This window comes from Corvus kubaryi, unplaced genomic scaffold (genome assembly GCF_017639235.1).
Source record: "Corvus kubaryi isolate FWS band 111438036 unplaced genomic scaffold, C.kubaryi_AGA036_p1.0 37300, whole genome shotgun sequence".
Classification (NCBI taxonomy): domain Eukaryota; kingdom Metazoa; phylum Chordata; class Aves; order Passeriformes; family Corvidae; genus Corvus; species Corvus kubaryi.
Genome location: NW_024581093.1, coordinates 7,229,441 through 7,244,129, shown reverse-complemented (window position 1 = coordinate 7,244,129; position 14,689 = coordinate 7,229,441). Strand labels below are relative to the sequence as shown.

At 45.0% G+C, this 14,689-nt stretch overlaps 1 protein-coding gene across 2 annotated transcripts in view; it reads left to right on the top strand.

Moving 5' to 3' along the window:
* GNAO1 (G protein subunit alpha o1) overlaps positions 1-14,689 on the top strand; it is a 145,624-nt gene that overhangs the window by 41,942 nt on the left and 88,993 nt on the right. For both annotated transcript variants that reach the window (XM_042027406.1, XM_042027407.1), the window contains exon 3: positions 9,805-9,946. In XM_042027406.1, the coding sequence (XP_041883340.1) occupies positions 9,805-9,946 (142 nt within the window). The remainder of the gene's footprint in view (positions 1-9,804; positions 9,947-14,689) is intronic.

Sequence of the window (14,689 nt, the reverse complement as noted above, 5' to 3'; positions counted from 1 at the left end):
GTCCACAGAATATTTGGTTATGGAGAGCATCATCTGAAAAGGTTTTGAGAGGCAAAGTCACCTTGCAGCTATCAAAACACTTCAGATGAGGCAGATGGGAAACCAAAAATATTATTTAGGTTTGGGCAGTAAAACTGACGTTGAACCCATTTGCCTCGTTTTTCAGGCTTTGATGATAGTTAATGACAGCTTACAGAAGTTGTAAGTGATCTAAAAAAGCCATAAAAAGCTGCTTTGTGTCCTTGTTCAGGGGATGAATTTAACAAAACCATTATGGGGCTTTAAAACACTGTTTTGACTTTCTAGAACCAGCTGTGGGATGATCCAGCTGCAGTTGGGTCCCCCTTGCATCTAAGAGAACATTTAAGAGGATTAATCCCAATAATTTTAATTCAACAAAATGACCTTATGTAACACTACCGAGGAATTAATGAGAATTCTCTCATGTGGGTCATCACCAACCCAGTGGATTTTTTTTCCCTGAGGGATCTCATTGGTCTCAGGCAGAGCATGGACAAAGTAGATTGACTGTGCAGCACATTGCATGGGATGAGACGATAAGTCACTCAGAGCAGGAACACTTTTTCCTTTGCTTAATTATTATTTGGGAATGCACAACAAAGAATGCAGCTGTCAGCCTCCACTGGTGCTATTTGAAACCCTTTTGGCTCCGAGGCTTTTTCCACAGAAAAATGCAATCTCATCTAATGCAAATGCTGCTGCAGGAATCTGTAGTCCAGCTGTCTTTTTTTAATAGAAAAAAGTCCTGATCTAATTGTTTTTGACTGTGTTTCTTTGCTGTTCTTACTGAGCTGAGCAGGATGCATATTAAAACTAATTAGGTGCATGTAGGGTATTCAATATTTGATCTTAATATTAAGGGCCCCAGGAGAGGGCACATTATCAAAGCTAACCAACTGCAAATTTTAGTAAAACCAAACTATGCCAGTGGCCTGACATTGCATAAAACCCAAGTCTGCGCTGCTCCCAGTTTTGTGCGGGACATGGGGGTTGGGGCAGCCTCTGCCTGTGCCCCTGCTTCCACCCTTTTCTTGCCATCTGGGCAGATCTTCCTCTCAGGAGCAGAGGAAACTGATTTGGGACAGGAAAAAGAGGGTCTATGTGTGGCTTCTGTATTAGCAAGTGTGATGGGATTTTCTTCCCCTGACTACACCCCTATAGTGCCATCCCCTGTCTGTGCTGTAGGGGAAGGGTCTGAGGTTTAGACTGGGGACTGAGCTGGGCACTGAATCCCTGCAGTTCCATGCTGGGAGTCAGATCCCAAGCCTGTGTACATCAGTGTACCTTCCCCAGCCAGCCCACAGGCTGACCCTCACCAGAACCAGCAGCTCCTGAGAAAGGAGGAGCTAATTTATAGTCCTTAGCACTTGGGAGCAGAATAGTGCATCTGGGTACCAGAACTCCTCTGGGGACCAGTGGCCAGCAATCTCTGCAGGAAAAAACTCATTAGGGTGCCTCAGGTGGGTAAAAGCACTGATATGGTTGACTGTGCACAATTAGGCTTGGTGTGAGTAATGCTTATTGTCATGGGTAAGCCATGGGACAAGAGGAAATGGCCTAAAGTTGAACCAGGAGAGGTTTAGATTAGATAATCAGAGGAATTGGAGGGGTTGTCAAGCACTGGAACAGGCTGCGCAGGGAAGTGGCAGTCACCATCCCTGGATGCATTTAAAAGATGTGTAGATGTAGATGTGACACTTAGGGACCTGGTTTATTGGTGGACTTGGCAGTGCTGGGGTAAGGGTTGAATTCGTTGATCTTTGAGGTATTTTCCAACCTAAACAATTCTATGATTTTCCTGACTTTGTAGTGTTAAATTTCAAAGGATGACTACATTCCTATTGTGTTGGGTGGAGTACTAGCACAGTAGCTGGCTTTGCTCTGCCTGCTCAGCCTTGCCTTCTTTTGAAGTATCAGAACTGGTGTCTTTCATTCATCAACACTAATTAATTACTTTCAGGATGCAGTAGACTGTTTACACTCTTGAAATTGTTTTGTACACACACTTAAAAACAAAGTATTTCACTCCACTGCTTCCTGTTGAAAATGTAAATGCTGAAACAGTCCTCATGCTGCAGAGATGGGAAGGTCATTGGTGCATCCCAAATGTGGGGTGCAGAAGCCAACCCAACACCCCAGTCCAATGAAGGACGCATGGCAGGAACCTCAGCATGCAGTCCAGGAAATTATCTCTCGTCTCAGCTACAGCATTCAACCAAAGCAGGGATCACCCCTCAAGACAGCCCAAAGCCAAAATTAGGCATTGATGTAGAACTCAATTAAAAAATAATAATAATAATTAAAAGAAGACTAAGAGCTGCTTCCAAACAGCCACAGGGCTGCAGGGACACAGCACCATGTTGGGAGTGCTGTACATGTTTCTGGTTTAGGGCTGTATTAAACTGGAAATGAAGCGTATTCTGCAAATATTTTATACACCTGAAAACAATCTGAAATCAAAGGTTTTGGGGAAGATGCAGTATCTGATCCCTGTATGTCTGGAAGCTAATCACTGTTAGCTCAATAGCTGCTTGTCTACAGACAAAAATAAGATGGTAGCAGTGTTGATTCTTAGCAGACACGAGAGTTTCTTATAACACCATCTTCAATCTTTTTGACCAGCAGTTAAGGTGCATGGCAGGTTTTAAAGAGACGCCATGTAGGCATCAGAGGGACTTACAGGCATTAGGCACAAACTGAACTGCCATAGAGGGGCAAGAATGCTTCTGCCTTGTACAGGTCCGTGAAACTTCTGCAATTGATTTGAGTAAGCTCGGCCATTTCCAGGGCTGTAGATTTTGGCAGCATTTCAATCGCCTGATGGATTTGCTTATTTTTTAACGTGAACCATCTGGTTAGTTAGAATAATATCTTTGCATGCAAGAAATACTTTGGTGGTAAGAATTCAGTTTTGAATGACCCAAAAGTATTTCCTTCAGCAAGGAGATTTTCCCCAGCTGGGTGCCTATCACAGGGCTCCATCAGTATTTCTTGGACCAGTGTTAAAAGTCCAGGTTGAAAAAATTATGCTTTTTAAAATGAGCTCCATTTGCAGTTTTTAGATGACCCTGACTAAGGAAGTTGTTTTTCTTTTTTTAAAAAAGGGCATGTAGGCAAACAGTCATCCTAATTTTCATCTCGAAGAATTTCTTGTGGAAATAGGATGTACAACATGGCATTCTAGCACAGCTGGGGGGAAGAAGAATGAGAGTTTAGAGAGATTTGCACCCTGTCATGGAGGTCTGAACTGTGCCTTTGCAGTCTTTGAACACAAGGTCATGGGCATCTGCATTGATTTAGTTTAACATAATCCAGGAGTTTTTAATCGCATTTCAGGCTATTAAATGAGTGAGAAGAGAATCACTGGAATTTAGCTTCATAACTCCCCTGTAAACAAAGTTTTTAACCTCATATCAAGATAAAAATAAATTTAAAGTAGCTGATTAGCAGGAGATTTTCCATCAGAATTTGATCATCCTCCTCTCTACATATTAAAGTCAGATTTTTGTGCTGTTTTTCCCCATTTACAAAGAAAGATTTCGGAGTTTTCTTCAGAATTAGATTTTTTCTTTTGACTCAAGCTCTGCCCAGCCCCACCAGAATAACCTGCCTGATTCTGGGTAGGAGATGAGAAAAATTATTTTTGAAAGAAAAATAGGGGGAGAAGGGAGAAGAAAAAAATTGAAAAGTTTGATGAGCTATTGAAAAATAGATTCTGTGATGTGTTTGTTCCAAGATTCTCCATCAAAAATCCACCTTTGATCAGTCTGTAACATGAACGTGAATGTACTAATGGGACTCTCAACACCCTGAACAAAAATGTGTCTGTGGGCGAATGCTCAGTTGTCCCTATAATGCCTCCTCCCTTCTGCCATGGCCCGAGTCACCTCCTCCCTTTTAAGCAGCACTTTACACCCACCAGCATCATCTCACACACTTTGCATTGTCTGGGACGTTTTCCCTGCCCACAGTGTCATGTGGACTTGGAACACTCTGGAGACCTGAGCTTTCCTGAGGTGGAAGGAGATGCTGCTGAGGAGCTCGGAGCCACCCAGGCTGGAGGGGAGCTGTGGGTGCCACACAGGGTGGTGCCACTGCCAGCCCAAACCAGCTCGGTGTCCCAGAGCCCCGAGAGCTGAAACTCATCACCAAGGCACAGGGCTCTGTAGGAAAGCTGTGCAATGACCTTTCAATTCCTTAATTTGTCCCAGTGAAAGTGGGCAGCAGGTCTGCTTTTATAGGAACTGGACCGTTCATTTGTAAGGTATTTGCTTGCAATACACTTCGAGTATAATAATCTCCTGGTGATTTCTTGCCTGGTTTTATTCAAGCAAATCACTGTAATTGTAGGGATGTGCATTGATATGGGAAAACTTCATTCAGCTGGAAACATCTTGCTGATTGAAAGTAAATCATCTTAGGTAAAACAGAAACAGTATGGGTTTTATTTTCTCTAGTAGGCAATTGGAAGTTTATAAGTATGTCTTTCACAGTGATGCAGACAGTTTGAAGCCACACAAAGTTCCCTGAATTTTGCAGGAAATGTTTCAGAGGCATTGGCTTGAGGTTTTGGAGCGATGACAAAGGGCAGGAGACGAGACAGGGATTGTCAATTGGGGCACAAGAACCTGCATGTGAAGCTATGAAAAGAATGGAGGATGCTGAGCACTGGAAGCAAGAGGGGATGCAGGGATGTCCACAAATCTCCACTGCTGAGCATGCCATTCCCTCCTTCTGGCACAGAAAGGACAAGTTTAGTAAGATTAAATGTCTTCAGGTCAGCCATGTTTAAGGAAATTCTTAGTACATACTTATAGGCGCCATCTCAGAAATACAAACACTTCTTAAGAGCTCTTGGAGGGCAGGTGAGGCACCAGAAGGCAGGGAAAAAAATGTAAACATGGTGCCTGTCTCTAAATATAGAGGGAGAAAAGAGGAGTAAGAATTATAGACCAGTCAACTTCTAGAAGCTTTCAAGAGAATTGAACTATCAATCATATAATTTGCAACCAGGTAGGAGATAAAAAGGGAGATGAGTGACATCCAGCATGGATTATACAAAAATGAGGCATGTTAAACTAGTCTCATTTGATTTTCAGCAGAAGTAGGAGAGGAATAGTTGGTGCCATATCTAGATTTTGGGAAGGGTTTGTCAGAGTCCACTGGATTTTTATAAAGTGACCTGGAAAAATACTGCAGATAAACCTACTACAGGTCTTACACAAAAATGGGTGACTAGCACAACTCATTCTCAAAGTATACAATTATCAGTGGCCTATGATCAGAGCAGAGGACTCTGTCAGTCAGGACTCCACTGGGGTCCATGTCAATTTCCTTCTAAATTTCCATCAGTGAAACATGGATGGAAATACGTCATTACTCCTGGCACTGATGTGGAGCTGGGAGAGGTGCTTCAGCATATCAGAGGATAAACTTTACAGCTTCAAATGATCTTGGCAGACTGAAGAGGTGAGGACTGGGGCTAGTCTGGGGCACTGTGCCTCAAAGAGGAGGAGGAGGACCTGCTTGGAGAAGGTGTAGGCAAGTGTCAGTGTGTTTACTAAACCTGGCTCAGGTTGGAAGGGCTGGAATAGCTTGGCTGGAACTGGTGTATGGGAATGACGATGACTGTAGCCTCTGCTCCAGGAAGTTTTCAGGATGATGGACATGTATTTCCCTCAGGAGTGAGCTGGGCAAACTGGCTCCGTGGTGAGATCAGCCTCCAGGTGAGATCCAGCCCTACTGCACTGGAGCTGTCGTGGTGTGTCAGAGCCGCTGCTCCACAGCTGCTGGGGCCGTGCATATCAGCAGGGACACGCGGCAGAATCATCTCTGGCTTTGCCTTCTTAATGCATTCGTTGTGTAGTGAAAGGCTGAAGGCACATAAGTGCTTTGTTGAACGGAAGCCAAAGCAAGCTGCTATGCAGAATGCACCCCCTGTTTCCAAGTATTTCATTTATTTTGTAATTAAGCAATAATTGCTGAGGCACTGGGCACTTCTTCAGGATTAATGACTTGCTGGGGGATGGCAGAAGATCTGATCTGTGGTGGAACCATTTTCTCCAGCAAATACCTGCCTGTTACTGCCATTCTGAAATGAGTACAACACAACATGCCAACATATGGGTTTTGCTGTTAGCAGCTGAGGGAAGGGGAGCAGGCATTTATGGGTACCTTAGGCAATCAGGTTGCTTCAGTTTTCTCTCACCATTCCATTTAGAGCACAGTGTTTTATTAGTCACTTGGTGAATGAAATGGCTTTGTAATTGCTCAGAATCACTTTTTTAAATTACAACACTCTCTCCCCCCCCCCTCCACAGCCCCTGGGGATCCTCTTAAATCCCTTTTCTTCCTTTGCCCTGGAGTCAACCAGTTCTAGTGTGGCTTGCAGCAGTTTCCTTTGTAATTCAGACACTGGGAAAAATATATGCCATTTAGAAAACAGAGGATTCACTTTTTTGGTGCTGAAAACCCTCTGCTCCCATAATTTGCACGTTGCTTAAGGAGTAGTTCACCCTGTCAAAACCTTTAAAGATTTTACAGTCTTGGCATGCTGCTCACTTCTATTAGTTCCTACACCTGTATGTTTTTAATGGTCACAGCTCACTACAGCACACAAACCCCACTGCTTCTCATGTCCTGTGGCAGCAGGAGCTGGCTCAAGCCATGTCCCATAGCAATACACCTCCCAGGAGTAGTGTTGGAGCTTTAAATGTCCTCTAGACAGTAAAGCACAATAGCAGGCAAGAAGAAAGGTGTATCCCAAACAGGTGAGTGGCAGCATGAATGTTTCCAAAGGACTATGGAAAAAGCTGCTCTGGGATTAGAGCCATCAGATCACCAAGGCAAGCAAATGGAGAAACATTTGTGAAAAGCATAGAGGACAATAAACCAGTTCACAGTGCCCTAGCAGGCTTTGTGTCAGGGGGGATTTGCTTGCACAAATATTAGGTAATGTGCTAACTGCGTGATCGATTAATCCGTAGGTACTTCCTACAGCAAAACTTCAATACTGGCATCCACAGTGCTGCTTTCAATCGCCATGGCTGCCTTCCCAGAGAGATTTCACACAGGAACAATCAGGGTGTTTTTTCTCCATGCTTTTTCTGCCCCCTTTAAAAGAATCAGTTTTCCTTCTGTGTTTGAACGGCGGCAGTGTTGTTGCCCAGCTGCAGTGTGTTCACTGAGGGATCCCAGAGCCACTCTCCATCCCTTAATTCTGCCTCTTCAGCACCAAGAGCCCTGTTACTCGATAGGGAACTTACTGGCTTGGAGTATTTAGAAGTGAAAATGTCAGGCACCAACTTCATGGCACAAAGCTAAAAACAGTTTAAACTCTGAGGAAGACCAGAAACCAAAGCTCACCTCTTTCCCCATACAGCTGTTGAGCCCTCTTTTTGCCTTCTAAATTGCTGAGTTGATGTCTGTCAGTGATAGCCAGAAACAAATCCAGCCCAAGCTGTGGACATCACTCCCATCTCCTCCAGCCTGGCCAACAGCTGGACCAAATAAATTTCAGCAGCATCCTTTTGAGGCCATTACACTGCCCCTTGTGCCTGTCCTCACCCTTTTCTTTTCCCCTTCTTATGTTTCCTTCTCTTAGTTGCCCAAAAACCCAGCGTTTATTCTTGCTTGCCCCAAAATCCAGCTGCTAGCCAACCACCCAGAAAGAATTAATTATTCCTGGTGATGCTTTCACAAACTGCCTGCCTGCCTCCTGTGGGACCCCTGCTCTACTGTGCTTCTTGCTGTCATGCTCAGAGCTGGGAGGCACTGGTGCTGTACAGTCTCTCTTGAATTCAAACAGAATTGATGCAGATGCCTTGTGCCACCCATAACTCTTTGGGTTTGACTGCTCCTTTTGGCAAAGAACACATTTCCCAGAAGTTCAGCAGCTTGTCTGAGTAACAGTAAATGATCCATGAGATCCAGTGCTGATACATGGCTCTGCTGCCCCACCTCCTTCCCCATCACTCAAATGCTACTGTTCCAAACCTCCCCACAATCACTGGATTCACAAAAAATTACAGCTACGGAGTACAAGATCTGCTGTTGCCTATAGCTCCATCAAAATCAAAACAAGCTATAGAAATTTTTTTGGCAAATTGGCAAGTCTGGATTTATTAAGTCAGAAAGGTTTTCATCCACCCCTGTTCTCCTCAGCTTAGGTGAGGGGAACCAGCAGCCCCCTGTGCTGTTCCCGCACACCAGCACCATTTGCCTTTGCTGGAGGGTACCCAAGCAGGGGGCTCTGCCCAATTTCTCAGATCAGTAGCTTAAAACTTTCATCACCAAATGATTTGAATTATCGTCTGTCTGAGGCTGTCTTTGCTTGTAGTCATGTTTTTCCAGGATGTAGGGCTTGATTGAGCAGCTCCTCCCAGGAGCTCAGTGTTCAGTGTTGAGTAAGCAAAGGTTGTGGTGGGGACAGCAGAGAGTCAGTCACTTGTGTTAGCAAACCTTTCTGTGAGCTTCACATCAGGGAAGGAGATCTCTGTCTTGGTCAGCATGTTTCTACCAGCCTTGTTCTTCATGTAGTCATCTGTTAATAACACTGGGCTAGCATCCAGCCCTGTTTTCCATCCCAGCACTGTATCTATTGCAAGCTCGTGGTGTGAGCTAGTCCTCCCTCTCTCCCAGGGGATGCGAGCACTTGTCAGGACCTTTGTTGGTGTGTATCTGATTTAGAAAAAAAAGGAATCAAAAATCCTGTTACAGAAAGGGTGCTAGGTTTTATCAGAGACCACATCTGTTACTGAAGGACCCTCTGTTGTCCAGTGACATCTGAGGATGAGCAAACAAGGATTTCACTTTAGCTAAGTAGATCATCCTCTCTTCCGACATTTAAGATAGGATCATAACTTATGTCTTCACTGGGAAGAATTATTGTCAAACACAATTAGCTTTGCAAATCCTAGCTGTTTTGTAGACACATCCAGGCTTAGTTCTGGAGTTACTTAGAGATGAATAAATTACAGGGGTCAGTCTTCTGACCTGAGCAAGGGACTGCAATAACTTGCACCATCAAATAGTTCCTTTGCAGAGTTTAATAGAGACCAATGCACAGAGCATCCAGTGTGCAGAGCTAGTAGGACTGTGGGTCACATTCCCATCTTGCTTTGGGAAGGGATAACATAACATGCCTTGAGGCAAAAAAAAATCTCAGCACTTATTCTAAAGGAGAGAGAAGGAGGGGGGAGGAAGTGTGGAGGGTAAGTACTTAAAGTGCTTCATAACTAAGACACTTCCCCTCTCCATGCCCGAGTCCCCGTGTGTACAGGGGTATTTCGAATCTGGTTCCTTTTGTAAGGTACCCCAGGAGTTACTACTACTAAAAGGACTAGACAAGAACTAGAGGGTTTCTCTCACTTGTTTCAGTCGTTAAGATCTGATCTGATGGTCGTTTGTCCGCACTGAACATATTTCCATAGACCTTGACTGGGAAGGTAATGTAGGACCTGGAAACCTCCCTGCTGTGGCTGCTGAGCGGGCAAACACAAGGTACTCCAGGCTCCAGTGTTTGCAGTTCATTTGGGAAGGAGGTACCACATGCACCAACTGTGCACAAAACCTTCTTGATAGAGAGCAAAAGGGATGCTAATTCCAGCACTGGGCTCAGACACACTACTGGTGAACAACCAGAAAGGTTTAAAAAGAAATGCTGACTAAATTGAGTGAATCAAGCCAGCAGATGTGCTCTTCAGAAGAGCACAGCTGTCTTTTAAATGTCTCTTCCACTGAAATTACATTCTCAAGAGATTTTGTCCTTTGCATTTTCTTCAGGATCATCCATGAGGATGGCTTCTCTGGAGAAGACGTGAAGCAGTACAAGCCAGTGGTGTACAGCAACACTATACAGTCACTGGCAGCCATTGTCCGTGCCATGGATACCTTGGGCATTGAGTACGGTGATAAGGAACGACGGGTAAGTCACAATCACCACTGCTTGCATAGAGACAGCTGAGCACCCAGAGACTCCAGAGCATGAACAGGAGGCATTTGCACAATCTCAGTACCTTGGAGGGATAAGGAGGGAGAGGAGGAAATTTACATCACTGTTGTATGCCTGTTGCACATGCAGTCTGTGGAACAGATGCAATTGCATGCAATGTGCCATTTGTACACTTACATTGGGAAGTGTAGCCCTGGGGACCACTGTGTCACAACAGCTACAATCTCTCATGTCCTGGCAGTAGTCAGGCCAGGGCAGAAAAATAATCTGTTGTCTAGGGACAGCCTAGACAGAGGTACTGGTAGATTTGAGGAAACCGTGAGAACATGTGTCCTGTCTCCTGTGCATGTGTTGGACACACAGGCTGCATGGACGGATGAATCAGGGAGAAGTCTTGCTGCCGTTCAAAGCCCTTCCACCAGCTTGCTAATGTAGGAAAACTTTTAGGATTAATGTGATTGGGGCTCGACTGGCTTCTACTCACACATCCCCCATTTAAGCATACCCAAACAGTGACTTCGGTTGCAAAGGGATGTATTATTTCAGTGAGGTTGGTATGGACAGGCTCTTAGGCAGCAGCGTTGGCATCTGTCTTATCAGAACAGCTATGTGATGCCTGGCAGCCTTCTTGTGCCACACACCTAGGCCTGTCCTTTTACAGTTGCTACTCTGTGATTACTTTCACCAGCTCCCTATTTTTAAACAGTGGCTCCTCTGTGAGGTGCCCCTGCCAGCCTCTGCCTTGCCTTATTGCATTTCTGGCTCAGACCAAACCCACACAGAGGAACTCAGAACCCTAGAGTGAAGTCAAAACCACCCTTTTTGCATGCAGCAATCCCAGAGAAAGTAAAACTACTTGATTTTACTGGAAATAAAATAATTTCAGATTAAAGACCTGGTAAAGGCAAAGTCCTATATGCCAGTGAGTTGGTCATGACTATTTTTAGATAGCTATCAAATGACAGATGTACAACATACTCCAAACTCCTTATCTGAGTGTTGATAATAAAAGCATTCACTAGAATGGATGCCAAAATCCTGCTGTGGTGTTTCTGTATGAAGAGGTACCTTATTTCTCCCAATTGCAAAGAGGTACTTTGATTTCTTTGCATCTAGGGATTTTCCCATAGGAACTCTAAATCCTGGAGACATTTCCATCCCAAACATGGAGATGATACCATAATGGAGTTCTTGTGAGCTTGCCGAGAACTAATGCTGATGCTTTCAAATTGAATACATTAATCTGTTGATTACTTGGTGACTCAGCTCTCAGCAAGGCAACGTATCTCGTTCAGCTAAAAACCTATGCCTGGGAAAACAGAAACAAATCATTCTCCATGTCTGAAAAATAGTCTGTGGCAGACAGCTTTAAAATGTAAAATCCTTTTTTTTTTTTTTAATGCTTAAATTCCTAATTTGAGGAGGGAAAATTCATCACTGCTTTAGTGCCAGGCCTGGCACAGTACAGGGTGTGGAGGAGGAGAGCTGTTATCAGGACTGCCAGGAATGAGAGGTGGAGTACTGGGCTGAACAGAATGTTGTGTCCGTTCATATTCCCATGGAAAAGATGCCAAATGTTCCTAGGGTTGTACGGTAACTCAGGCTGGAGAGGAGCTCAGGAAGTGTCGAGCCCAACCCCTGCTCAGGTAAAGTCTGAGGTCAAACCAGGTTGCTCAGGGCTCTATCCTGTTGGGTCTGAAATCATTCAAGGATGGAGTCTGCACACCCTCTTTGGGCAACCTGCTCCACTGCTCTTACATTCCTCATGATGAAAAGATTTCTCCTTATGTCTAGTGTGAACCACTGTTGTTTCAATTTATGCTTTATGGCAATAGGGATCTTGTGTTATGCTTTGCAAAGTAAAAAGCAAGTTAGATTAAGTTCTCCCCAGCCTGGTTTCCCCTAAGATAAGTAGTTCTGGAGGAATTACTCCTGTCTTACGATGGTGTCATGGTGACTGTGTCAGACAAGCCTGCCACAAACCACTATAAACCAAACCACTGTCTGGGAGGGTGATTCAGGGTATCTGTTCCCTTCATAGATGGCAGAAATATTTCTTCATCCAGCAGCAGACAAAGGCGAAGGAAACCAACTCTCTCAGGCTGTGACCTTCCACTTGCTCCTTTCTCTTAGGCACAGAAAGTTGCTGGTATTAGTATGAAATAGTATTTATTTTAATCTTACAAAGAAGCACATGGCTTCTGCTGCCCTGCTTTTGTTATTAATACGCAGCTGCTATAAAGAGAGGCCATTAAACAGGCGATTTGTTGAGTATTATGCTGCGTAGTTCATCCCTTTTCAGGCAAAGCTTTTCTATTTTAAAAGTCATTCCTCAGCCAAGGGTTTCCAATGCAAATCTTTTAGTGGGGGATTTTCCCCTACTCATCACTTAAGCCCCCAAGAGAAGGGAGTTCAGGAAGGGGAGCCAGGGCTGTGGCTGCTCCAGCCTGATTCAGCAGCAAGGAAGAAGAGAACTTGGGCCTGGGACAGGTTTTCCCCAGAGACCACTTGGCTGTTACTGCTTTGCCCATCCCATTTTCTGGAAGATGGATCTGCACCCATATCCCTTCCAAATGGCACCCTGACCAAGCGAAAAAACCTTCCTCTACTTAATAAATGCATGTTGTTATTGAGTGAAAAAAAACAAATCCTCTCACTGTTCTCATTTTTCTCCTGCCCATAATTGTACTTCCAGTATTTAGTCTAACAGAACTGAAAAACTGGGGGAAGACTAAACCCTGTTGCTTTTGACGGTCAAAGTGAGATCAATGTAGGAAATAGGACCTAAAAAGACAAAATAAATCACAAAAACCATATGCTCCAGGTCTTGCTGACCCTCTCTGCTGATAAGGACTTGTCCCCAGGTTGAGAACAAAACAGTCTGGATTTCACTTTTATGTGTGCTCCTCATCCAGGGCAGCGGATTTTCTTGCAGCTGTGCCCGGCTCACGAAAGGTTCATGGCCTGTGGGCAGCACCGAGGTCCTTGGTTTGTGTCCTTCAGCATGGGAGGCAGGGGCACATCCTGCCAGCTCCCGGCACGTTATCACTGCACACAGCATGGAAGGTCAGGCTGAAACTCCAGAAAAGCTGTGCAAGTGCAAAGTCAAATCCCTCATGTGTTACAGGAGGGCGGGCGGAAAAGGAGCCGTCAGTGAGGAGACAGGAGCCAGCTGCAGGAGAAGTGGCATCCGTGGGTGTTGCTCATCTCCAGGGCCACCCCTGCCCTGGGTCGGGATCCCTGACAGGCCAAGGGGTTACATGCAGGAAGAGAGGCAGAGGCTTAGTCCAGCCTGCCTACTCAGGACTCCCCAGCTGGTCTGTAGGGCACTACTCAGTCCTTAACTTGATAATCAGATTAACGGGCAGGAAAGAGTCAGGCTGTAACATGTAGCCTGTGGATTAAATGGTCCTCTAAAGTGCAAATGTATTAATAAAACAAGCTCCTCACTGATTCCATTTCAGTGTACTCAGGCAGAGCAAATGGGAAATGGAGGTTGGAAACCAGGAATCTAAAAGTCAGTCCAAGTGTTTGAAAAGGATCAAGCAGGAAGGGCAGGTTAAGGATGGATTTTCGTATCTCTATTTGAAGATCTGTTTCTGAAGTCTGGCTTCAGAAACTGTAGCCAGAAGCAGCATAAAGTCTCTTCCTCTGTAGGTCAATGCTGACACCAGAAGCTGCTTGGAAATACAGACTTGCAATCCCATTTAGATGAAATGCCAGAGCTGCAGCCAGGCTGGGAGGCCTGGGGCATGTCTTTCGGTTGGATTTGTCCCAGGCTGCAATGGGCATCCTGCCCTGTGCAGGCTGGTATGAAAGCAGCTGTGGAGCATGCTCATATTTTCATAAACCAGACAGAAACAGGCTGAAATTGTTCAGAAAGTACTCAACAGAGAATCCAAATATCAGTTGCATGGCTCAGATCCAAGTGTTTGAGGCAACAGGTCACAGGTTTAGTACTTGGGGTCCAGAGGTGGCAGGCAGTGACATTCACACTGAACTTTTTCCCAGTGTGAGTCTGGACGTGTCTCTGCTTCAGCTATGAAAGGGAAAACTAAAAAGCTGCTAAAGTGTTAAAATATTTTGATAGGGACTTTTTTTCTTTTGGACTTTGTAGCAATATGTGTCTGTGGTGACCTTCTGCTATGTACAGTATGCAACTCCTGAACTGTGAGCCAAACAAAGATGTGCCGGGACATTTAAAAATACTGGCTAGTGTCCTTTAAAAAACCCTTCTGTAGTGTAATTGAACAGCCCACCCGGGGTGACTGGCAAAGAGGTCCACATTAAATCTGCTTCTGAACAGAGAGGTGCCTGTAGTAACCTGGTGCCTCCAGCCCCTTCCCCTCTGCACATGCCAAAAGGGGATTTTAGGGGCTGCCGTCTTCCTCTCATTCTTGCTTGGCAGTGGCAGGAGCAAAGTCACAGTCGCTGTCACCTGCTGCCTTCCAGGCACTGGAGGGGAGGAGTGTGGGGGAGGATCTCTCTTTTGTAAGATCTGCTCCTGTGTAACTGGTTTTTTGTACTCATCAGCTCAAGATACTGTGCTACTTCATTTGAGTCAGGTATCTGTTTAGACCAGCTGGCTCCTACTGTGTGTCCCTAACCCAAGCTCTCTCAGAAATGCAAAAAGGCTGCTAATAACTTCGGGGTGGGCAGGTGAGGTTAATCAGGCACTGCTGTGCTGGTAGGAAGCCTCTGTTAGCTACCTGGGTG